This window comes from Columba livia, chromosome 5 (assembly GCF_036013475.1).
Source record: "Columba livia isolate bColLiv1 breed racing homer chromosome 5, bColLiv1.pat.W.v2, whole genome shotgun sequence".
Taxonomy (NCBI): domain Eukaryota; kingdom Metazoa; phylum Chordata; class Aves; order Columbiformes; family Columbidae; genus Columba; species Columba livia.
In genome coordinates, this window is record NC_088606.1 from 49813386 (window position 1) to 49839502 (window position 26117).

At 40.7% G+C, this 26117-nt stretch overlaps 1 protein-coding gene across 22 annotated transcripts in view; it reads left to right on the forward strand.

Moving 5' to 3' along the window:
- Positions 1-764: 764 nt before the first annotated feature.
- The window catches only part of LRRC56 (leucine rich repeat containing 56), a 68014-nt gene continuing 42661 nt past the window's right edge, over positions 765-26117 (forward strand). For 2 of the 22 annotated variants that reach the window (XM_065065022.1, XM_065065029.1), the window contains exons 1-5: positions 765-902; positions 1784-1814; positions 2148-2301; positions 10762-11010; positions 24086-24173. In XM_065065022.1, the coding sequence (XP_064921094.1) occupies positions 10855-11010; positions 24086-24173 (244 nt within the window). In that variant the 5' untranslated portion in view covers positions 765-902; positions 1784-1814; positions 2148-2301; positions 10762-10854. Of the gene's footprint in view, positions 903-944; positions 1033-1783; positions 1815-1864; positions 2015-2147; positions 2302-2394; positions 3281-3344; positions 3622-7016; positions 7163-10761; positions 11011-18553; positions 18622-24085; positions 24174-24824; positions 24910-26117 lie in introns of those variants that run through there. The other 20 variants (XM_065065024.1, XM_065065025.1, XM_065065027.1 and 17 more) reach the window with 20 other exon arrangements.

Genomic DNA, 26117 nt, shown 5'->3' on the forward strand with positions numbered 1-26117 from the left:
TGCTGCTCACAGAACTGCACAGAAGTTGCACTCTTGCATCAACAGAAATGTCGGATCGTGTCTCTAAAAAAAGCTGAACCACATCTGTTGGGTCCAGATTATGACAAATTTCATTCTGCTGTGTCTAATCTTTTGATTGCTCTGGTCTGGAAATTTAGTAATTTAGTATTTTTGTTTGTTTTTTAAATGTAAAATGATTTGGTGAAACCAACCTTGTTACATGTCACAAGTCATCTTTTTCAGTCCTCAACACAGCCACTTACCACTTGAGCTAATGGAGTGATTGCCTCAGGGAGGCTGTTCCCTGTATGGAGGCTAAATGCAGGGGTGTGCAATCACCTTCTCGCATGATGGTATTATTAGTTATCTGTCAGCCCACAAAGAAGGTTTGAGATGCTGTTTGGAATGGAGATGCCCTCAACCTGCCTCCTACTGTCACCCTGACTCCTTCAGTGGCCCAAATCCCATGCAGGGCCCTGCTGCGTTTCCGTCGGGTTCCTGTCCTCAGCACCGTGTCCAGCCCTGCCTTCCTCACTTTGCTCCTGCTGTTTACATTTCCACGCTTCCCCCGCAAGCATCCTTCTCTGCTCTTTACAGCCAGGATCCAGTCTTGCCTCGGAAGGACCCCCAAACTTCCTTCCTCTGTGCCCAGGCAGCGGGGAGGCTGCGTCTCTCCTTCGCGTCCACAGCACACTGCGGAACGTGTTTCCGACTGTTCGCGCTGCTCTCCCGGCGGGACGGGCGGCCGCGGCAAAGGGCGGGGCCGCGGGAGCGGGCGGAGCGCCGGGGGCGGAGCCGCGAGCGCCGGTGCCGAGGCCGCGCGGTGGCCGTTGCCGGGCGGGCCCCGCAGAGTCCCCCGGCCCAGCCCAGCCCGGCCCGGCCCGGCCGAGCCCGGCCGGCAGGTAGGAGGAAGCCGCCCCCAGCCCAGCAGTCAGGCTCGCGGGGAGGGGCCGTGGGAGGGCTTTGTGTGTGTGGTTGGTGTGCGAGGTGGAGTAAGGGGTGATTTCCCCTTTATTACCCGCTATCTGCACAGTAAGTTCAAGGGCCTTTAAAAAAAAGGCCTTTGTGGTGGCCACGTGGACTGGTGTGGTAGACGGATAACGCGTCCCAGGGCTTGAGGACCCCAAGAGTGTGCATTGTGGTAGCAAGACCTATTTGGAGATGGAAACGCAGATGGTCTCTGTTTATGTTGATAATCTACTAAGTTTAATGGTGTGTTTAAATCGAGTGCTTTGGTGGAGCTCTGAGGAGAAAAGTGCTGTGGAATAAGTAGTCACAGGCACTTGCAAGTTGTAGAAGTGTCCTTGGGTATTCTGTGTTGAGAAAATGTGACCTCTACACAGCATCTCCTCAGCTTCTCTTGAATAACTGAAGAGACTTGCCAATGCCAGGTTTATAGCCTTTAAGCTTTGCTCAGCTTCTTGCAGAAAGGGGTCTGTCCTACTTTAAGGCCCCTTTGTGGTAAGGAGAATGGTTTGGAGGTGAACCCACTATCAGTAAGAGACTCACAATACTTGCCCATAATTTTTAGCAAACTAATTAGTTTAACTAATTAGTTAAACTCTCCCTTTGGCCTATCTGTGAGGCCTGTGCTTTCCTGGCTCTGCACCCATCTTCTGTAGTCATTGTTTCCTGATAAAAATGTTCCTGCCTATTATTTTGCATTCCGACTGCTTTACAAAGCAAGTTTTTTATGATGAGTGATACAGTGAAAATGTAGTAAATGTTGACTTCAGCCTTTTACCTTGTCTGAGCCTGATGGTGATGTTTTCTCTTAATGCAGATTCAACTTACACCTACAGCCTAGGAAATGAGTGAGTAAATAATTATTCAGTAACTAACTCTTTTTTTTTTAAATATGTAGATTCTTCTGTACCAAATCCTTCACTTTCTCATTATCTCCTTGGGAAATTATTTTCAGTTACACTTTCATTAAGCTCTTCTAAGCTGTACTGCTTCCTGTCCTATTATACTTTTAAGACTTATTGAGCATGGACTTCTGCTGTTACAGTAGGTAAAGTATTTTTTTATTATTAATTGTGGAATGCTCAGAGTCTCTGGGTTTGTGGGTTTTGATTTATGTTTTTGTTGTTTTTTTTTTTCATTTGTTTTTTCTCTTGAAGATTGTGTTCTTACTGTTGTTTTAGCAGGGTATGGAGCAATCGAAGAAATTGCATTATGAGCATCTGCATCCTTCAAGATATGTGATGAATGGCTGTGACTAGTAAATGAAAATCTCTGTTAGGAGAGGGATGGGAAACTGAAGACCCATAACAGTAGTGGCATTGGAAAAAATAAAAGGTAAAATAATTTAGCTTATACAAAAGACTCAAAATGTTTTAGAACTTTTTTTTTAGCTTACTCTCCCATTTAGTTTCATTTTATTTCTCTGCTCTGTGTTATTTTGTCTGATTTGAATTTGTCTGAAATAACTTGGGTTATACATGCAGAGTTCATGCATGTCAGATCTCAGAGTTGCTGTCATTAACAGGTTTTGTTTGGGGACAGGAATGTGTTGCCTTAAATCCCAGATAAAGACAACAGCGCTAGGTTAAAAGCAGTATTTGTACAGGGTGAGAAGGTTTTACATGTGACAGGGAAGGACAATAAAGGCAACACTAAAGCAAAACTAAGTTTGCAGTGAGAGAGGGAACATTTTTTGTATTGTCCTATCTTTGCAACAATTAACACTGCCTTGTATATGATATTTTTTAAAAGTGGGTAAAATTTTGAATCATCACTTAAAGAAAATCAATCTTAAACCTTCTGTGCAGTGTGACCACCAGTTGAGCAAAACAGTTGACAAATCAGTTTATTCATTTACACTTATAACAGAATATGTCCAAAGGCCTCACCCACAAGCATTAACTCAGGGAGGTGATTATTACTTGGGTGATGAATTAACCCTGAGTCACTCATTTTTATTTTTTTTTTATTCCCCCCCTAAAATATGATTTAATCATGCTGCTTTTTAAATATATACATTGCAGGCTGTTTGCTGAAATAGTATTGTTTCTTTTTCCAGATGTTAAATATACTGCCAGTATTTGTTAATACTTTAAATTATACTGGTAGATGCTTTTATGTTGCGTTAGCCCAATACAGCTTTGTACTTGGGTCTTTCCCCTACTTGCTCTGTGTGAAGTTGTTCATGTGAATGAGTCTTTTCAGGATTTGGACCTGAAACCATGGTGCTGAGTTACTTTCCTCTTTGAGCTTGGAAAATATGGATAAGTGCCTATGACACTGTATGGGAATGTAGCGGAAGATTAGCAAGGAGGTTGGTTAAATGTAAATATGTTCAAGTGACTTGCAGCTGTCTGTAGAAAAAGCACATCATGCTAGTTGTTTTACTGACCTTGTGTGCTTGATGAGTAGAACCTCTGTGTTAGATAACACAGGCCTGTGAGAAACTCTAGGCACCTTATCACTATGTCTGAGATTCCTGCTTTGTTTTGAGAAAGAGGAAAGGCTGCGCCTGCCTGAAGCCTTGAAATACAGGCGAACTCAGCAGGCCCAGTGATCTTCTAACAGGGCTGAACTTACCAGCACCTGCGTCCCCACTGGTGTCACCTCTGCATGGGAACTTAGGTGCCACTTCGGAGGTCCCCCAGTAGAGAGGTAACGGAAATAAAACTTGCTCTTTACAAATGTATTTGTGGCCTCTGGCTCTTCTTGCGACATGCCTGTGTATGTGTTCACAACACAAAGCAAGTTTTCTGTGTCCTAAAGCTTGTCTTGTTTTCCTGACTGTATCTGTTGATCCTAAAAAGATACCGATTCTGCAAAACCTTGCTTTGTCTGTGTCCTTCCTCTGTGTGTCCAATAACATGCTTAGCAGTTGCAATTTAAGTAATTGCTGAGTTAGGCCTTTTGAATGCAAAGAGGGTAAATAAGTGTGACCTGGCTGATATTTTTTAGAAAAACTAATTTTTTGTGTTATTGTCCTTTGAAGGTTAGCAGAATATCCAGTAGTTATAAAGATAACCTGTGGAGTATTAAACGTGATATAAAATTTTAATTCAGCCTGGCTGGATGCACTTACCTGTACATCTGTCTTCTGAAGTAAGAATAGGATATTGGAGATAAGGCCTAAAAAAAAAGATATTAAGCATTTCCTGACAAAAGACTTCATTAATCTGGTGCCGTGGTTTAAATTAGTATCCCTACCTTGGGAATAGTTGAAAAGAATAACATTATAGTTGAATACTTTAAATTTTAAAAAAGCTGAAATTATGTTAGAATTGCTGAAACTAATTATTTTCCCCAATCTTCTGCTCCGGTGGCATCTACATTAAAGGCAGGATCTATGTGTGTGACAAGCAGAGATATGTTGGTTCTTGTGTACCTTGGCATTAGCTATCCATGACATGACCTCTACATAAGGACAGGAGGATTTTGAATAGAGCAGCCTTGTTTCCTTCTTATTAATATCTCGACACTGTTGGAAAACAACTTGTGGCCACAAAGAGCCAAATGCAGCTTCCTGATCTCTGTCTGCCTCAATAGAGTTAAAATGGTGAGGGAATTATTCTTATCTTCTCCATTAACTGAAATGATCGTAAGATCATTTGGCAGCCTTCTGGCAGTGAAGGTTTAGGCACCCAGGAGCTCTGTTTTTCCATAACCCCTGTTATCCACCAGCCACCCCCACACCCCTGCTTTACCTTTCTTAGGCTGATTGTGGAGAGGAGTGGGAACAGACTACAGAAATGCCTCTTGAAACATTTTCTTTCAGGAGGAAGTTCACATATATAAGGAAAAAAAATATCAATCTGTAGCATTTTGCAGTTTCAGTTAAGGATTTAGGTAATCCATGCTCATTCATAGCCACTGTCTGTAGACTTACACTGCAGTGGCCATCAATGAATGTTTGTAGCCAGACAGAAATTGCCACCAATCTCCTTCTACCACAGGACCTTAAAAAACAAAAAAATTGATTGGACTTCGGTTTATTGTTTCTTTGACACATAATACAACATATAAGAAAGAGCAACCTGCTTTTTATCCTTCTATCAGGACATTTGACAAGCTAGCTCCAGAATTATTTAATTTAGAGGAATTTCCAGCATGTGATAAAAAATTTCTCATCACCATACAACCTCCTCAGCAGAATTTGGGAAAGTATTAGATATTCTGCTTTTTTAATACATGCAATCTGTAGATATATGTCCTGGTTTCATCTGGGATAGAGTTAATTTTCTTCCTAGTAGTTGGTATAGTTCTGTGTTTTGGATTTAGAATAAGAATGATGTTGATAGCACACTGATGTTTTAGTTTGTTGCTAAGTGGTCAGGGACTTTTCAGCTTCTCTTACTGGCCTGAAAATGAGAAGATGGGGAGTGCACAAGAAGCTGGTAGGGGACGCAGCCAGGACAGCTGACCTAAACTGATCAAAAGGGTATTCCATACCATATGACATCATGCTCAGCATATAAACAGGGGGGGAAATCTGGCCAGGCGCATTGCTGTTCAGGTATGGGCTGAGCATCAGTCAGCGGGTGGTGAGCAAGTGCATTGTACAACACTTGCTTTCTATATTCTTTTATTATTATTATTATTGTTGTTGTTGTTGTTGTTACGTATCATCTCTTCCTTTGCTATCCTGTTTTTATCTCAACCCAGAAGTTTTTTTTCAATTCTCTCTCCCATCCCACTGTGGAGGGGAAGATGAGCAAGCAGCTGCGTGGTGCTTGTTTGTCAGCTAGGGTTAAACCACAACAATATAGGGTGTTTCAAAAAGATGGATCCGGTTTGAGAGGCATACTGCTTTGAAATTGGGTCCATCATTTTGAAACACCCTGTATATAAAGGAGAAAGGGGTGGCATTTAAATGCATTACCCTTTTATTTATTACTGCTATGGTTTTTGAAACACCTTTTATCTCAAGGGTGTTGGCTCAAACCTAGTCTGGGTTTGTAGCATACATTTTTTTTCCTGGGATCCCTGCTGCTTTGGACGACAGCACAGTTTGAACTCAACTCTGTGCATGAGGGTAATACAAAGCCCATAAAACTCCCAAGAACTTTTCCTGAAACCTGTGTGGGACACAGATCCTGAGGCTTACTTACCGTGGTCATGGCAACTGTAGAGCAGGATGTATGTGTAATACCAAAGGACCATCAGGCACTCTTACAGACTGTAAAACCATAAATAAGGAAGGTAGACAATGAGGCAAATCAGTACACTTGCTATATGTGCAAATTTAAGTGCTTGAAGCAAGGGTTCAAATTGGCTGAACAGTTAAACAAAACCATTTTTGTAAGCATTTTAGTCTTTCAGTGTAGTTGCAGCCAGTGAATTTTTAATTATATTAAACAGGATATCGATATCTTGATAATTCAGTATTCCCGTGACAGCTTTTTTCCTTTAGTGAGGCACACAAGTGGAATATTTGTGAATGCTCTATATGATCCCTTGATATTAAAGTAGCTTTACTGAAGTAGTTGTTACCTCCTTTTGCTTAAGAAAAACAGAAGATTGAAACAAGATCATTTAATCATGTATGAAAAAATAGATTCCCATTAATATCAGGTTGGATGTTTTATTTTCCAACTTTTTAGAATTTGCACCTGCTGAAATAGAGTGGTCTGTTACAGGATGCTTTATATTGAATAAATGTAGCAGGAACTGTTCTTGCCATTAGGGGTGGATTATTGTAACAGTAGTTTCCTGATGACTTCATAGTAAATTCCAGCTGCCCAAACAGTTATTTTTCAGAAGAGGTTATCTGTAGTGCACTTGCACAAAATTAGGCTTAAAGGGGCACTTATAGTTCCCTGGAGACTTATAAACCAAACGTTTTTTGCAAATCCTTAGTAAACACGGAATTCTTTGTTTTCCTTCTGCAGCAGTGGTAACAGCACGAGCACTACTTTAATTTGTGATTCTGGATTAGACAAAAATTACATTATGCAGGGCAAGAAAAATTGAAATCTGCAGTGCAAGCTTCCTGTCATGAAGGGATAGAGAGCACAATGATTCTCTAATATTTGGGTTTGTTTTTTTTCCTGGAGAATTTGTAGGCTGGTGATGTAAAGATAAGAGTGTACACATTTCAGTATCCTACCTGAAATGGCGCTCCTCCCCACGCAATGGAGGTTTTAGAAGGCATGGTTAACCACAGAGCAGGAGAGGATCCTGGTCGAGAAGCTGGCCTGCGGTAAAGATTCAGTTTTGTATGGGATGTTAATATATAGAGTTATATGTCTTCCCTAGAGCTAATCTGGATTGATTACTGCACTTTGGGCTTTTCTAATTTTTAAATGGTAGTCTACTTGCTTGGCCAAGCTCTTTAGGTCTTGAAGGCTGTATAAGAAATTATCATGCCTAGTCACACAATTTAAAGGGTCTTTCTCAGACTATAGCCATAATTAATATGGAATCAAACATTTCTGGGAATTAATGTATTTGAAATTCATACTGATATACATTTAATGAAGAATACATGATCCTGTCATTGACTCTGTGGTAAATCTTGTAGCAGGAAAATCAAACCTTGGAGTTTTATCAGTTTGTTGGACCCTAAGAACATCAAATAACATTACTCTGACAATTACCGTTGAGCGAATTACAGAATTCTACAGGGATTTTGAATAACATGTTGTTCCAAGGGTTGCTGAATTTTAATAATTATATTTATTAGCTGTATTACCCATATATATTTTTAAAATGTCATGCAGTTTTTAATGAACTTTTACCACATGCCTGTTAATTGAATAGCTTGCCATCATCATGCTTATTTTGGGCAGGAGCATGGCAGCAGTGGGGAAAGTTGGCAGATTAACTGTTGATAGAATTCAAAATCTTTCATCTCACTGTTCTGGTCATTGATTTCTCTTGCTCTCACTGGTTATCTGCTTCTAGTTATTCACATGTGTAAAAGCCTGCCAAGTCAAGACCTATGATGCAAATCCTGCAGAAAGTAACTCATTGATTTCTTTGATTCTTCTATGCTTCTCAATGTTCACATGCAGGACAAAACTCTATTTTTTTTTTTTTTTTTTCAGCCATTTTATCTTTCCCTGACACCTTCATCTGCTTACTGGTGTTGCTTTTCTTTCCCATTGAATTCACTGAAGGTTTGTGTTAGCTGTAGTTAGCTTCCATTATTGTTGGTCCTGCAAATTCTTGTAGGAATTATCTGCATTACCATTCAGCATATAGATCCAACACATAACCAATATGATAATTTTCTCTGTGGAATAATCTTTAGCTTTGTGATTTCTCAGACCTCTTTAATGACAGTGGAGTTTTTCCAGTCCTTGTAAACTGTCCCACTGAGGTTAATGCTAGTTTAGGTTATTGATTGCTTGTCCAGTGCATTTGACAGAGCCATAGATTTCTCGTTTGCTTTTTAGTATTTTAAATGAGTGGGTGAGGTCGGTTTACTGGAATGATTTTACCTGTCTTAGAAATTCAGGTGGACCTGATAGAAATGAGTGATCTGACTCCTGTATCTGTATGGGTGCAAGTGTTGTGCCAGGTCCCCTTCTTGCTCCTAATGGTGCTGGAGATTTTGGAGGTTTATGGATTATTTTTTTTATATATATATATTTTTTTTTTTTTTTTTTAATGTTCCTCACCACTAGGATTTCTGCACTTCTGGCTTTTCTGTATTCCTCATTTTGAAGATGTTATTTTGATCCATGTTCAGGAGAAGATTCTTTCTTCTCTGAAGAAAGTTTTGAAGTGAAGGAAGCATGTAAAAATAGTTTTGTTTGCTGACAATAACTCAATTTGATCCCAGACAATTTGTAATGAAAATACTTTTCTTCTCACTAATCCAATGTTATGATGATTACAAGCAGCTGATCAATAGCAGGAAGTATAGAATTTGAAGTTTTACTTCAGATATTAAGCCACAAATTGATCTCTTTGTCAAACCTTAAGTAAGTGTTGTATCAACACATATTTCAAAGATTGGAGGATATTCTGAAATGTAATAGTGGTGGACTGAAGAGAAAAAAGCAATAATTTGTTTTATGTACGTGTATTAACTGTTTACAGCCCAAATCTACGCAGTCCTCCTATTATCTCATTATGTTTTGCGCTCACATATTACATCAGTGATTTCTGACTATTGTTCCACTTGGCTTCAATAACATACAGGATTATCTCTGGGTAATAATGATCCTTGTTTGAACTAAAAGGAACCACCAGTTCTTGCACGTGATCCAACACAACTCTTGTGCAATATCAAAGTATTCCAGCACTTGTATGGCACATACTCTAATCCAAGCCAGTTATTGACCAAAAAAATTCTTTCTTGGGAAAATAAAGACAATACCAGAAGACCTTCCTACCACATAAAATTCCTGAATTTCCTTGGACCACTGACGACTGTTGGAACTCAGCCTACTGACAAAATCATAGTGACCTGCTCTAAAGAAAGTAAAGGAAAAAAAACTGAGAAATTTTATACTTCTTTGGAAAAATAAACAAATAATATAAATTTACAGGCTGTAGTTTTTCTTCCAAAAACATACAGTGTTTCTGAGATCACTTTTCCCTTTTAATGGGAAGAAGTATGATAATAGATATGACTATGAGCATGCTGAAGTTTTAGAAGCTGCTAATGTCACTGCTCAATTCGCTTTCTGGTGGTTTTTTTATAAGATATTAAGAAAGATTGAAAGGAGCAATGTGTCACTGAAGAATTTGTTCATGAATATGTCTGTTAAGCATTGAACACTGTTGTGGCTCAAACGTAGCACGTTTGAGAAAGCAGCTTCTTCTCTAGGAATGCTTGCCAGGTACATGGAGTGATCTGGGAAAATAGTTTTTGCTTTCTGTGGGCTGCTTCTCTCCTGATAAGCATGTGGAAGGAGCACTTAGAAGTGTGAGGTTTTGGTTCCTTTCTTCCTAGTGCAAGGAGATCTGCAGAAAGAGGTTTGGTGGATTGTTAATTTTTTGTTGTTTTTCTTCAGATAAGGGCTGCTATTTTTTATGACAGTACAGAGTCTTTAGAATTTCTTTTACTAGTGCAGAGATGAAGACTTCTGACTAGATAGTAATAGTTAGAGGAAGATGAAGACTTCTGACAGGACTGACTCTGGCATAAACCTTTCTGACCAATTAACTGGTCGGTTCCCTCAAGTAGAGGTGGCTAGCTGAGCAGTCAGAACTTCTGTTTTTCCTAACAAAAATCACTCCTGTGTTTAACTGTTTATTAACATGAGGGGGAAGGAAGTGGTAATTCTCAGATCTTGGCCACCACTGAATCCTTGTCAGCCAGTTATTATTAGCTTGATTATTTAATTAGTTTTCTAGCACTAAGAATAAGCATTGCTTCACAGTGGAGAACAGAGAAAAACTGCAGGTGTCCCTTCAGCAGAGCAAGAAGGCTTTTCTCTAGTCTAGCCTTCTGTTGTTACAGCAATGTCACCAGCTAGGATACTTTATTGCTGCCAAGTACCAGTAGCTGTATAAATCATAGTAATGCTTGTGCCCTTTGGGTACAGCAGCTTATTTTTTGACTCTAATGAGTGTACATACACTTATTCTTATTTTTCAAAGTTAAGTGTTAATATTTCTGTAAAAGTAATAGCTTTGGAATCCCTGGAGACATTCAAGGCCAGACATTGAAGATGTCCCTGCTCATTGCAGGGTGTTGGACTAGGAGACCTTTGAAGGTCCTTTCCAACCCCAACTATTCCATGAATCTGTGATAACTCTGGAGGGTGACAAAAAGGAAGAATATATGTTATGTGATGCATTGCTTTGGGTTCTTTCTGATTAGAGGTACCTCTATCTCCATAGGCACTTGTTCACTTGCAATGGGAGTCAAAATAGATTCTGCTAAAAGGAAAATAATAAATACAAGGAAAAAAATCAGACTGCTTGCATATTGAGATGGACCTGAGGTGGAATCCTGGCAGAGTTTCTTGTCCAGCCTCAACTGCAGTCTGGGTGGCTGATTGGAGTTGGCGTGGCAACCTAAATCCCAGTCCATTGATTAAAGGTGACGAAGAGCTACTTATGGATGAATACCTTTCACCCAGTAAACTGGTGAGTAGACATCCAACTTGTTAATGAAGTAGAAGAAGCAAACTGGCATATACAAAGCTGTATTAGCCTTCCAACTGCTCTTGTAATGACTGCAGATTGTTGCATATCTGACAGTTGGATTTCTGCATAGATTCTGTATTATGGAAACTGATCAAATGTTTGTCCACCTTTCACCTTGTTTCATATCAAAAACATTCCCAGCATGAATGTTGCTATCTTTATTGCCAGCTTTCTTGAAGCACCATGAAGAAAAGTACAGGTAGTATAATTATTTAAACGGATCTCATTAATGCCATCTGAAGTGCCTTGAATCTGAGCATTAGAAAAAGGTTTTTACATTAACCTTGTACTAGAGATTGAAAACGTAACTTTAAAAGCACAACTCTTCTGAATTAGTGGAATCCTCTGTCCTACTAAGAAACCAATTACAAAATTCTGCAAGTGCTGTAAGTACTTTCTCTATATATCAGTGTGTGAAATTTCAAGACACATTTGAAAGCCATGTTCCTCTTTGACCAATGGAAAATACTGTGGCACGCAGCCTGTTGAAAGAGAGTAACACGCTGAACTTCTCATGAAGGAATATTTGGTTGCATATTGTGATGTATTTGCTCAAGGCTAATCAATGGTGAAATCCTTTGGGACATGTAGGAGCTGAGAAAATACCTTCACTTCTACCTGCCAAAGGAAGCAGGAGCTGAGAGGAGAAGTTTAGGAGAGAAGCTACAGCTTTCAGTGTTGCAGAGCTGGATAGAAATTAGTTCAAGATGGGTCCAAGGCTGTGTTTCAGATGCTGCCAGCGGGCAGGGTGGTGATCGCAGTGTCTGTATTACTCTGTGCATGGTGGAGAGACACTGGCTTTTGCAGGGGGCAAATTCCAGCTGCAGGTTTATGCCACTCCCTGACTATATACCAGTCACAATTTTGACTGCACCCTGTAGATTAGACAGAAAATTGTTCTCAGAGCTACTCTTTCCTTAGCAGCTAAGTCTTTTAGTGTCATAAGATATTTGCATCTCCAAACATCAGTTTCTGCAGAGTGTGTATTTTAAGCTTTCTGGAGAAAAATCGATATATGATTTTATGATCTATGCCACTCACTTTCTTTGGGCTCATGTAAGGCTCTCACAACTTCTTGTACCTTTTTAAAAATTAGGCATAGAGTTTGACCAGTCTAATGTGTTTCTGTCTTACACATGTATAAATCCAATGGGAAGCTCTCAGATTAGTCTGTTTTCTTAGGGCATGAACCAAGGCCCATTGGAGTAATCAAAACAGCTGCCTTCTGACTTCAAGAAAATCTGAATTAACCCCTTAGGAAGTTATTTCATTAGCATGAGCTTATTCTCTTTCTGAAGCTGTGCTGCTTTTAGTTCACAGTAAATTGTAAGCAGAAAAGTGTATGTAAGGCAATATTGTCCACATCCCATTAAGTTGCAGTTCTTTTTAGTTTTTTTTTATTTTTTTTTTTCTAAATACAGATCAGAAGTTATATTCTGTCACAATGCCAGGCTATTTTTAAAAAGGGGAAAACCCCCTTGCAAGGAATTCCATTTCAAAGACTCCTTTACATGGATGCATACTGTCCTACTAATTTTTCTGTAGACAGTTATTTCTTGGCCCTGGAACTCAACGTTTGTGTTAGCATAGCTTGGATATTTCCTGCTTAGAGCAAAAATTATGTGACATTGTCAAGGAAACATAAACAATGTTTATAGCTTGTTTTATTAACATATCCAATCTGTCTATTCTTTGACCTTTATGTTCATCAAATGGAAACCGTTCCTTCCATAAATTTACTTCTTTTGAATTTTCAAATGTAAAAATAGAGACACTGTTGAAACTTCTAGCCTGAAACAAGTTTTTATGTGCGTGTTTTTTTAAGGAACCATATGCCATTGATAACCAAATTGTTTGAAAGGTTGTTTTGCTTAAATCAATAAATTTGCAATATATTCTTGATTGTCTTTTAGTTGTGAATATTTTAGGAGTTATTGATTGTATTCACTGAAGTGCTCTGAGAAGGAAACTAATAGATTTTTTTAAATACATGCTCAGTAAATTATTTTCCATTCAATTAAGGGCATAGCTCCAGTTTTGCAGTGTTGCATAGGCAGTTTTCTGTACACCTGATGGAGATTTCTGAGGAAGGTTTTTGTTCCGAGATATATACTCAGCTTTATTCTTTGCCCTTGCAATGTGCTGTCTTGCACCAGGGGAGGCTGTGGAAGGTCTAGCTTGTGCAGAATCTGTGAAGACTGGGCGCCTTGGGTTGCAGCCCATAGTCTTGTCTGTACCTGCACATTTTGTTTATTTTGTCCTTTTTCCAGGGGGATAGCTCTCTATTTAGTAGTGAAAACATCAGCAGTCCTAGTTGTTGAGGACTGTCTAAAAGGTGTAATGCTTGTATTCCTTCTTTTTTTTTTTTCCAGTTACTGAGTTGTTTTCCTCCAAAGAGAGAAAAGTTTGTCTTAAAATTTGTTGTTGTTGTTGTGTTTTTGTTTGTTTGTTTCCTCCTCGGACCCCATAGCACATAAGACAACTTCTACAAAACCACTGGTTGCTTATCCATTGTCCTCCTCTCCATAGCAGATCCTCACCTCACTTAAATCTTATGCTAGCTCACTAGAGGGTTTATGGTCTTTCATGGCCTTGTTTCACTTTGAAATCCTGTGTGATCGCATATCCCTGTTACATTAATCACATCTTCTGTAGTTTCTGGTTGCTGCCATCTCTCTTGTGGCAATGACATGTATTTTATATTTTATATTTGAGTAGTCTTCATCCAAGCTACAGGTCAAAAGCTTTTGATGCAAGGATTGGTATAATTGGATTTTATTTTTATTCTTTCTGCTAGTATCAATGTTCAGTTTTCTGTTGTACTCTTTAATCTTCATCTGTGTGAACAGGCATTCTTGCTTTTCTGTTTGTACCTGTCCTATTATTTCCAGCTCCCTGCTCTGCCTGTACTTGTGTTGTGCTTACATGTTGTTGTTGTATGTTGTAGAATACCAAGGTGAGCAAATTCCACATTCTTATTTTGTTCTGAAAACTGGCTATTAATGGGAAATACATTGCAATTAATTTTTAACTTGATTAGCGCTGTGACGCAGATTTCTCACTTAAGTGTAGAGGAACACAAGTTAAGGGGTCCACCTGTCTTGAATCAGATCTTTATTTTGTTCTATTAACACACTTCCCCTCACCACCATTTGCAAAGGATGTTTTCCTGACGTCTACAAGAAGCACTTCACTTCTCAGCATGAACTCATTTTACAAGATCAAATGTCTTCCAGATATTGTCACATTATCAAAACTAGTCACATTTGTGTCTGATCTTTAGAGGAAAGAAAGTATTCTTATTTCATTATTTATTGATCCTGCTCCAATTAATCATGTTTCTAAACTTAGGAACATGTGTTCAGAAGTGGTGTTTAGTTTTGTTGCTCAGGAGCTTAGAGTGTATTTCACATGGTATGCACTCATCCTCATGGGGAGAAGAAAATCCTGGAGGGTCCTGGAACAACAGATTGGCTTCTTGCTGAAATGACTCAATCATTTCCTTTTTCCCTTGGCAGGAAGGCTTCCTCTCAGTTGTAAGCTAAATGGATTTGAGGGGAAAAAACAAACAAACAAACCAACCAAGCAAACAAAAAAAACACCAAAAACAAACCCACAAGTGGAAATCAAGGGAGCAAGTGCAGAATCTTGATAAATTAAGTGGAATCAAGGAGATGGAAGTAACTGACTGAATTTATATTTGCTGAATCCTTCATTAGGATTATACAACCGTTTAAAAATTAATAATTAAAAAGAAAGGTTTGAAGTGACCTCTGGAGGTCTTCTTGTTCCCTCTTCTGCTCAAAGCACAGCTAGTTTCAAAGTTAAATCGGATTGCTCAAGGTAGCAGATAATAGTAAACATAATACTGTGAACAGGAAAAAATTACAAAGCCTCATTTACTTTCAAAACTTTCCTTTTATATGTTATTTTCCTAACACTGATGCCTTTGCTACAGTGAAGAGTTATAGTTCTTACACTAGTGTTCATCTTGCTACTTAGGCATCTGATGTTTTACATTCAAATTGCCACATCAGAAATCTTTATATTTACATGCATACACACACATGTGTATGCCTTTAATGAAAAAAAAAACATATTTTCATTTGCATATAGTCATAGCTGCTTAGCTAACATAAAGTGGCAGATTACAGTCTTGAGTTTTGCATATTCAGTGACAACACTGCGCAATGATTGTAGCTACTTATTATGCACCTAATTGCTAGACAGAAAAAATTATTGTTGTGGTATGACTTTTTTATATCTATGTGAGGGAAAGTAAATCTTTACATCAATGTTTGCTTTAAATTTGGTTTAAGAATATCTACTATCCTGTCCTCTCCTGCCCTCTGTGTTAATTCAGGGCATAGTTAAAACTGAGTTGGTCTCCTCCTACAGAAGTGATACAGGCTATTTCTGGGAGATCAGCAAACTCCCATACGTTTTCTGCTACCCCACGTGCCCTTTGAAGTTTATGGTAGTTAGGAGGTCTCCCAGCATCTTGCAGCGCCAGATCCTTGATACTGGTTTAAAAAGAGAAGGTGTCAGTACTGTGAATCCCCAGTATGTATAGGTCAGTGGGGAGCTGAACTGGACATGGCAAGACTAGGCAAGGGCCTGTCCATGTAGATCCATTTGTATTACTTAGGTGCTTCCACATTGTGTCCAGTTCTGGGCCCCTCAGTTCCAGAAGGACAGGGAACTGCTGGAGAGGGTCCAGCGTAGGGCAACCAAGATGATTAAGGGAGTGGAGCACCTCCCTTATGAAGAAAGGCTGAGGGAGCTGGGTCTCTTTAGTTTGGAGGAGAGGAGACTAAGGGGGGACCTTATTAATGTTTATAAATATATAAAGGGTGAGTGCCATGAGGATGGAGCCAGGCTCTTCTCGGTGGCAAACAATGATAGGACAAGGGGTAATGGGATCAAGCTGGAACACAAGAGGTTCCACTTAAATTTGAGAAAAAACTTCTTCTCAGTGAGGGTGACAGAGCACTGGAACAGGCTGCCCAGGGGGGTTGTGGAGTCTCCTACTCTGGAGACATTCAAAACCCGCCTGGACATGTTCCTGTGCGACCTCACCTAGGCGTTCCTGCTCCAGCAGGGGGATTGGACTAGATGATCTTTTGAGGTCCCTTCCAATCCCAAACATACTGTGATACATGAGAATAAAGACATTTTAACTAATGTATCCACCACTATTAAATGTCATAATTATTGCCTTCATCTAAGATCTTTATCACAGATTGAATGCCTAGCTAATCTCTTCATCTGAGCTGAGAGAAGAATGTGTTTATATGCAGAAAGTAGTGAAATACAGCCAAATGTTGTGATTATGGGAATCTTCAGGATGTAGCCATTTTGAAAGGAAGATTGCATATGGGACCACAGGGAAGTTCTGTTCCCTTTCATTGAAAATCCCTTGATTTAGAATCACTCAAAACCTTGTTAACATTTTAGTAGTTTTCTTCTTAGAATAAATATTTAGTTGTACTTGTAGCAACGTGTTTGGTTTTGGTTGGTTGCATTGTTGTTTTTTTTGTTGTTGTTTGTTTGTTTGTTTTGGTGCAGAGAGAGTTTATACCCCAGTTGGGAATTTGAAATAAAATGCCTGCAAAAAGTAATGAACACATGAATGGACATGAATCTGGTATTTGCATATAGGTGTAGTATTAAAAGAAAATAAATTCACCACTCAGGAATTCCTGTCTTAGCCAAATTAACCAGGATTAGCAAAATAAATGCACAGCTGGAAATGCTTCTCTGACAGCTGCACGCAACATGCTCTTCAGCAGCTTATCTACTTTTTTTAGAGTATGTGAAAAATCTAGGGAAGAGAGAAGAAATCAGTCGTATACAGCAGCTTTAATTTAACAGATATTATTTGCCAATTAAGGAATTTACAGAGAGCTGCAAGTGGGACTTGAACTGTGTTGGAGTGAATAAAGGACCCTGCACTCGATTCAATGTGAATCACGCTAGAGCCATTTATTACAGAAACAAGCCTCCTTATATATGCAACTATTCTTTGATCACACATCCACGCTCCAAGCATGCATTCACTGATTGGATATCATCTATGTTCACGAGCTGTCCACACACTGAAGTCTCACTGCTGATAGGTCCGTTGATTTACGTCATGTTGAGGCCTTGTTATTGTAGAAATGCCTCTCTCCCACAGCAGGTCCTGTTTTCAGCTTTCCAAGGTGGCCTTGAAATTCTTTTGGGCCTGGCTGGTTCAACAACAAATCTCCATCTAACAGAAACCCATCCACAGAACTGGATTTCTAAGCATCCCCAGGTGACTGTTCTGCCAGCTGGAAAGCTCTGCCAGTAGTGAAGTATTTTTCTCTTGCAGTTTTTTACAGAATACTTATTGTCTCTTCTTGTCAATCAGAGTAAAAGCTTTCCACGCAAGTGCCTCCTATCCAGTTAGATACTGGCCAGATGTTTTGTATGACAGGAGTGGTTTGTGAGCCATCCTGGAGCTGCTGCTTAAAATACTGGCTAAATTGTTTACCAATAGCTTCTGCATGGTCTCATAGAATATAGTTTCACTCTTATTTTGAAGGAAGTATGAAAATGTAAAGTGAATTTTGTCCATCTTTGTTTTACTTAGCATTTATTAATCTTCAAAGAACTGTGCAGTGCTTTACCATGAGAATTTATACTTTCAAATAAACAAATTTAGGGTGGAGTATAATACTTGTTGCCCAGAATCAAGCTGTCAGGCCGCCTTCTTGAACATCATGTGCCAGAAAGATTTTGGTGTTTCATTATTCAGAAAACATCTTCCTCCTCTGTCTAACCAGCACCTACCTTGCCGGGCAGTAGATGGGTGGCAAGCAAAATCCTCTCTGGACATCAACAATCAGCCTGGAATTATAGTTAGTTTTTTTCAAGGTTTCTTTTTGATGTAAAATAACTGAGTATATCCAACTCTTTGCCTAGAACAGATCCTTGGTCCCTTTTTGGCTGTTCTACATTGAATCTGAGCAGCTGTAAACAGCCAAAGAAATCTCTAGATGGCACAGCACCTTCCTGTCTGTAAACATTCCTGGGGCACAATCAGAGAAACCTTCTGTCCCTGGCTGTCAAAACAGCCTTTGAGCTGTGGGCAGGCAGTCATTACCTGACACCACAGTGGGTGCCCCTGAATTAGGGCAGGAGCCTGTCCTAGGCCTGGCATGGTCCTACGAATAAAGAGATGCAGAGTGCCTTAGCATCACTTCTGCTCATGCAGTGGCAGGCATCTCTGTCCAAGCTAATGATCCCTTCAATGTGTCTGGCCATGACATTTTTGTTTGTTTGTTTGCTACCCTATAGCAGCAAAATTCTTCCTAAATATCCCTTCTTTCAAATTTTGCTGTATGTTCCTGTGCTTTGAAATTAAACAACATAAAAGGGAGATCCTGCTAAATATGTTTCATCTTTATTTTAAATGTTTCCACGTCCTTCCCTAAATCTCCCCTGTTCCTGGTTCCAGAATTTTAGCTGTGACACATGAAACATATCACACTTCCAGCTGCACCACTATGCCAAGAAAGGTGTCTGGTGAGTAGGAGTGTCCGAACTGTCTTCTACATGAACCATTTGCTGTGTAACCTTCTCCTGAACTGCCGCCCTGACCTTTTGCTGGCTAACTAGCTTGCAGTGGACACCTTGGGTCTCTGTGCTTCTTGTGCCTTTAAATAAGCTCATATCCTCAACCCAAGAGTGTTTATTGTTTCCCTCATGTAGTACGGTAGCTTTTGCATCCCATGGCCAATCAGTTCTCAATTCTCAAAGCATCCGCTTAGCTTCAGCAGATGGAAGGACAGCCATTTTCACAGTGACTCTTGGAAAAGCAGAATGAGGGAGTGAGGACCGAGAACACATGGAGTCTGTTGCGTCTGATTAGCACATGCTTCAAGGCAGCTATCTATATTTCAAAGAGCTGGTCATGGAAGCCAATAATCCTTTCCAGCAGTGGAGCCACAGCTCTGGCTGTTGCAGTGCAATATACAGATGTGCTAAGCAGCTCATTTCTCAGACAGGGGAAAAGTAAAAATGGTGGATCTGGAAGAGGAAAATGAGGGCAAAGAAGCACACTGGCAATCCCTGGTATGAGGAAAAGGAATAGTGAACCCTAGAAGAGGAGCAAATATAACTTTATGCAGCTTTTATGCTTGGATGTTGAAAGAGGAGAACAAGGAGCAGAACTATGAAGGGAGGCTGTCTAGAATACAGCAGGGGAAAGGACAGAGTGTAGGGAACTTGAAGACAGCAAAAGAGAAAGGTAAAGGCTCTTTGTGGTGCCAGGACCTTCTGTTGCTCTACTGACAAGGTGTATGACCCTAAGCTTATCACTTGTTCTGAGACCACTTCTCATTCTGTCTTCTAATCATGTAGGCTCTTAAGACTATTTTGATGGGTGGAGGTAGTTTTCAGGAGAAGTTTCCTTTAATAACAATAAGCTTGTGTCCAAGTCCAGCAATCTATTTGTCTGTGTGGCAAGGTGTCAGCCAGCTCTTATTTCTCACATAGTCTCATGCTATGTGACAGACAGTGTCATCTGTTAAAGAACATTACTGCAAAATGTGTCTTGCAGTGAGGGATCTTGTAGAAAGCAATTTGTAGATGTTAAGCTTGCCTTCTTTGCAGGAGCAAAACTGTATTATGTGGTGGCTACATCTGGGCAGAGAAAGTACATTTCTGGATGCCATTGGGAACTCCCAAGTTTTCACCTTAAACCTTTGTTTCTGATACTCTGGTGGAGAGGCAAGAAAGTCTAGAAGCTCTATTAGGCTCAGCCTGCTTAAAGTCACAGTTAATAAATTAAAAATAATTTTAATCACAATTTTTTAAAAACTATTCAAAAGCAGTTGAAGATTTTGGATAACTCAGTTTCTTAGGAGTCCAAGTAAAGACCTTACAAAGGGAGCTACTTTCTGAAGGAGGGATGCTCAGCCTTTTCAGGACACCATGTCCTTTGAAATCGTCATCTCAGTTACACTCAGACTACATTTGGGCCTTTGTAAGAAGATGTAGAACCATCAGAGTGAATGAAGTTGCAGTCGCTTGTTCACAATACGAATTTCACGTGACGAGTAGAAATGTTGCAACCATCATTTTTTCTTGCAAAATGAACTGTGTGTTCTTCTTGTGGTTATTTTTTCTCCCCAAACTCATAAACAGAGGTGGTCCTACGCATTCCCTTCTAATGAATAATTTTCCCCTTGTTAAACAAACTAAAGAATGTTGTAACCTTTTCATTACATTCAATTTAATTTGGTCCAGGAGGTTCCTCCAGTGCACTGATGATAAATTCCTGATGCAAATGGTAGATGAACCAATTAGGAGAGGAGCGCTGCTGGATCTCATCCTCACTAACAAGGAGGGTGTGGTTGAAGCAGTAAAGGTTGAGGGCTGCCTTGGCTGCAGCGACCACGAGGTGGTGGAGTTCAAGATCTCATGTGGCAGGAACAGAATACCAAGCAGAATTGCAACCCTGGACTTCAGTAGGGCCAACTTTGGCCTTTTCAAGCAATTGCTAGGGGAAATCCCATGGGACAGGGTACTTGAACATAAAGGGGCCCAAGACAGTTGGCTAGCATTCAGGGACTGCTTCTTCCAGGCTCAAGATCAGAGCATACCAACACATAGAAAATCAAGGAGGGGAGCCAGGAGACCTGCGTGGTTAAACAGGGAACTGCTGAGTAAGCTCAAGTGGAAGAGGAGAGTTTACAGATCATGAAAGGAGGGTCTGGCCACTTGGGAAGAATATAAGGTTGTTGTCAGAGAATGTAGGGAGGCAACTAGGAAAGCTAAGGCCTCCTTAGAATTAAACCTGGTGAGAGGGGTCAAGGACAACAGAAAGACCTTTTTCAAATACATGGCAGATAAAACTAACACCAGAGGCAATGTAGGCCCACTGATGAATGAGGTGGGTTTGCTGATGACAGAAGATACAGAGAAAGCAGAGTTACTGAATGCCTTCTTCATCACTGTCTACTCTGCCGGAGGCTGTCCTGAGGAGCCCTGTACCGCTGAGGCCCCAGAGGAAGTCAGGACAATGGAGGAGTTTGCCTCGGTTGATGAGGACTGGGTTAGGGAGCAGTTAGGCAATCTGTACATCCATAAATCCATGGGTCCGGATGGGATGCATCCGTGGGTGCTGAGGGAGCCGGTTGAAATTATTTCTGGGCCACTTACCATCATTTTTGCTAAGTCATGGGAAACAAGAGAGGTGCCTGAGGACTGGAGGAAAGCAAATGTTATTCCAGTCTTCAAAAAGGGCAAGAAGGAGGACCCATGTAACTATAGACCAGTCAGCCTCACCTCCATCCCTGGAAAGGTGATGGAACAACTTATCCTTGGTGCCATTTCAAGGCATATCAAGGATAACGGGGTCATTAGGCACAGTCAACATGGCTTCACCAAGGGGAAGTTGTGCTTGACCAACCTCATTGACTTTTATGAGAACATAACAAGGTGGATAGATGATGGCAGGGTGGTGGATGTGGTCTATCTTGATTTCAGTAAGGCATTTGACACAGTCTCCCACAGCATTCTCATAGCTAAACTGAGGAAGTGTGGTCTGGATGATCAGTTAGTGATGTGTACTGTGAACTGACTGAAGGAAAGAAGCCAGAGAGTTGTGGTCAATGGGGCAGAGTCCAGTTGGAGGCCTGTATCTAGTGGGGTGCCTCAGGGGTCAGTACTGGGACCAGTACTATTCAATATACTCATCAACAACTTGGATGAGGTAATAGAGTGCACTGTCAGCAGGTTTGCTGATGACACCAAGCTGGGAGGAGTGGCTGACACGCCAGAAGGCTGTGCTGCCATCCAGCGAGACCTGGACAGGCTGGAGAGTTGGGTGGGGAGAAATTTAATGAAATATAACAAGGGCAAGTGCAGAGTCTTGCATCTCAGAAGAACGACCCCAGGTTCCAGTATAAGTTGGGGAACGACCTGTTGGAGAGCAGTGTAGGGGAAAGGGACCTGGGGGTCCTGGTGGACAGGAGGATGACTGTGAGCCAGCACTGTGTCCTTGTGGCCAAGAAAGTCAATGGCATCCTGGGGTCCTATTAGGAGTGTAGTTAGTAGGTCGAGGGAGGTTCTCCTTCCCCTCTACTCTGCCCTGGTGAGACCACATCTGGAATATTGTGTCCAGTTCTGGGCCCCTCGTTTCAAGAAGGACAGGGTACTGCTGGAGACTGTCCAGCATGGAGCAACAAAGATGATTAAGGGAGTGGAGCATTTCCCTTATGAGGAAAGGCTGAAGGAGCTGGATCTCTTTAGTTTGGAGAGGAGGAGACTGAGGGGTGACCTCATTAATGTTTATAAATATGTAAAGGGTGAGTATCACAAGGATGGAGCCAGGTTCTTCTTGGTGACAACCAATGATAAGACAAGGAGCAATGGGTGCAAACTGAAACATAGGAGGTTCCACTTAAATATGAGAAGAAACTTCTTCACAGTGAGGGTGACAGAGCACTGGAACAGGCTGCCCAGGGGCGTTGTGGAGTCTCCTGTTCTGGAGACATTCAAAACCCGCCTGGACACCTTCCTGTGTAATCTCATCTAAATGTTTCTGCTCCAGTGGGAGTATTGGACTAGGTGATCTTTCGAGGTCCCTTCCAATCCCTGACATTCTGCAAATCCGTGATTCTGTGATTCTGTAAAAGTAAGAAAACTTGTCCCCTGTATGTGGATGTTGTTGAATGTCTTCCTGCCTTCATCTTAAATAGAGGAGCAAAAGGCAGGTGGCAATACTTTCGACCCCTGATGTTGATTGTGTCATTGAGGAGGAGAATCTGATGCCAGGGTCAGCCATTTCTTTGAAGTGGATTTTTTTAGCCTCACGCCTATCTCTTTTAACATAGAAAGGTGCAAATTTAGCAGTTGTATCACTATGCATGTTGTCAGCTCTTTCAGGCAGTTATTGTGACATAAAAGCCTTGTTTCTCACGTCTCAAGGAGTGTTTCAGACCCCTCCGTGAAGCACTAACCCATCAAGAAGAAAGGATAGAGTTCCCTCCTTGTCTGTTTTGTTGAATTTGTGCGTGGAAGGATCCTCTAAACACCCAAAGCTGATGCAAAGGAGGTGGTGGGACACACAGCCTGAATGAGGGAAGCTGGGCAGAGAGGAGCTGGGTCATAGCAGGAAGGAACAAGGGATGAGAGCAGTGGTAATGTGAGATGGCTTCAGCTGTTTGTGGAATTGCAGTCTGGTCTCTTAGGATTTCACAGCCTTGCTGTAGTTTTCACTGGCTGTCCTAGAGCTTACCTCTCTCCTCAGTGTGTAGCTTCTGCTTGTTTCTGTCCTCCTGCTTACCTCTGCCAGGGTAAAATCTACATGTATGTATCAGCTAAGACATTAGGATATTAGGAAAGATCCTGTGATAAGGTAGGAAAGATCCTGCATTCACACACACACACTCTTGCTTAATGCATTTGTTGATCCTATTACTAAGATTTTGCAAAAATAATGAAAAATTTTGCAGGATTCTATTTCTATTGCTGAGACCTTTTCAAAGGAATTTGTAATTCTGGTAGTAAGTGGTGTCTTCTTTCAGATAAGTGAGCTGCTTGAGCTAAAATAATGTTTCCTTTTCATAGTGTGTTTTGTTGAGTTTTACTACCTAGTGCCTTTTCGATTACGGGTGACACTTAAGGGTAACACTTCCTATCTGCTATAAGACTTATACAAATCTTAAAGCATAGACATGCTGTTTAAATTAAGTTAATTGGCATGTAGGTCTGTTGTCAATTTGCAGCTTGAATGTAACCTTCAGCCTTGACTCTTTAAGCAATGTATAATACAAGTTATGTGAGACTAGAATAATTCAGAACAACGAGGAAGAAAGATCTTTGAGTACTGAATTTATTTCAATGTGATCACACGTCTAGCCATTTTGACCTGAGTATATATTGACAGAGCAATAGTTGAAAACCTTCCTATACCTTTTTGCTCCTGTGTCATCTGGTTTGTTACGTAAGAGTACACCTATATCTCTGCTTATTTTTACAGAAAGTTTTGACAGGGGTAGATGATCTGCAGCAAGTGAAGATCCTAGAGATGCAAGTAGATACAAGAGAGAACAGCTTGGGAAACTTTGGTAAGAAAATACTTTAAGTTCTGCTCATGTTCTCAAATTTTCCTTTATCATGTCTTGAAGCAGGACTGGGGACTCAGAAACCAAGAGCCAGTGTAAAGTACTGTCCTGGTCAAGAGCTCTTGAAACATGATCTCCCTGGTGCCTCTCAACATCTTGATCTCTGGTTTTTTTCTATGAGGCTCTAAATAGGGCCGAAAACCATGGCAATGAGATGAGTGACACCACTTCTGTCTAAAGCAAATTAGTTTGAACAAATTCCTCTTGAATGACATGCCCCTAAGCCCTAAATTAGGGTTTACTGATAACCTTGCCCTCTAGAGTATTTGACACTACTTCAGTGGAACAGTAGCCAAAGTTCAGTTTTCCTCCACTGTAAGGTTCCACTGTGGCTGAGAAGTCACTAATGGTATAACGCTGCTCATGCTGCCAGCAGCCTGGCTTTGCATCCTGTACTGCCTCATTGAGTTGTGCTGAATGATGTGCTTGAGGAAGGTCCTATAGATAAGTCATTTTGATGAGCCCTAAACAGCCCTAATGCTTGTGATTCAGTTCTATGTCATCATTACTGCACTGGGGAAGTAAGAAAGTACCAAAAGAATCCCCTTTGTAGCTGAGTTAACACTGAGAATATGAAACCTTGCTTTTTTTCAGTACTGGCACTCATTTTCTGTTCCATGGATTCCCATCACAACCATGGCCATTGTCTGCTACATTGAAGCTGAGTAACTACTGCAGGGTAATATTTTCTGTGCCAAAAGGAGGCGTGTCCCCAAAAGTGGGTGCTTGTATTTTTGGACAAGCAGTCAATTTTCATCTGCAACTGACTGTAACATAACAGCCAATTAACTTTAGTGGGTCTTTTGATGTTGATTTGTCAAGAATGGTTAAGCAAGTACAGTGAAGGGAGTTTCTGTCTTGAATTATATAGCCATTTTGTGTTCTTTATTCCGTTTATTTTATAAATAGGTCTCTTTCTGATAGGGACTTGATAATTTAAGGTAAATTACATCTGTTTCTTTCAGAGATCATAATCTATTCAGTCATGTTTCCTTCAGCTGATAAAAAAATCTCATTATGCCATTTTCTTCAATGCTCAAAAGTGGTGCTCCCGTTCCTATGCCATTTTACGTTAGCTGTGACAAGCTAGCAAAATGTTTTCACCCTTTCCTCTCCATTACAGGAGTAAATCCCTTTCTGCCCCCCATGGTTAGGCTTTTGCAACTTTTACAGAATACAGAGCACTAATCCCATGTTGCAAACAATTTCCATCTTGTTTATGTCCCACCGTTTGCCTGAAGAGTTCGCCCTTGAGGGCTATAAAAACCAGCAGCTGCAGATCCCAACTGCTTTTGAAAACAACAGAACATCAAGACCATTCTGAATTTCCTTCTGTCTTCTGTGCTTTTCTGAATTTCCTCCCTGTGAAAATCTCTTTGCAAATGTCAGCAGGTGGCTAGAGCAAAAAGTTTGCCACTTAATGCTTCCAGCGATCATCAGTTCCTTGCAGTTTTTTTTTCACATGACAGCTGATTTTTAGGTGCATGGAGTAAGGCCTACATTTTTAAGGGTATCGGCGGGCAGTTTCTGCCTTCAATGTGAATAGTGCAAACAAGGCTGCTGTTGAAGGAATTAGGCTTATTGCATGCTCCTCAGTGGCTGCCTGCCCCTGAAACTGTGCTGCTAAACTGGTCTCTGGTCACAGGCATCTCAATAAATAGCATGAAGGAACGAGTAGGGTTAAGAACCAGATGGGCTAGAATGACAGAAGTTCCAGTGTGACAGGAGGAAAAGCTTTTCCACCATTAGGACTGTTGAGCAACAGGGGTATCCAAGGATGCTTGGATTCTCCATCCTTGGAGATTTTCAAGACCTGAGCACCCAGGCCTGATCTCACAAAAGACTTGGCTCTGAGCAGAAGTCTTGACAGCTCGAGACCTCTGGCTG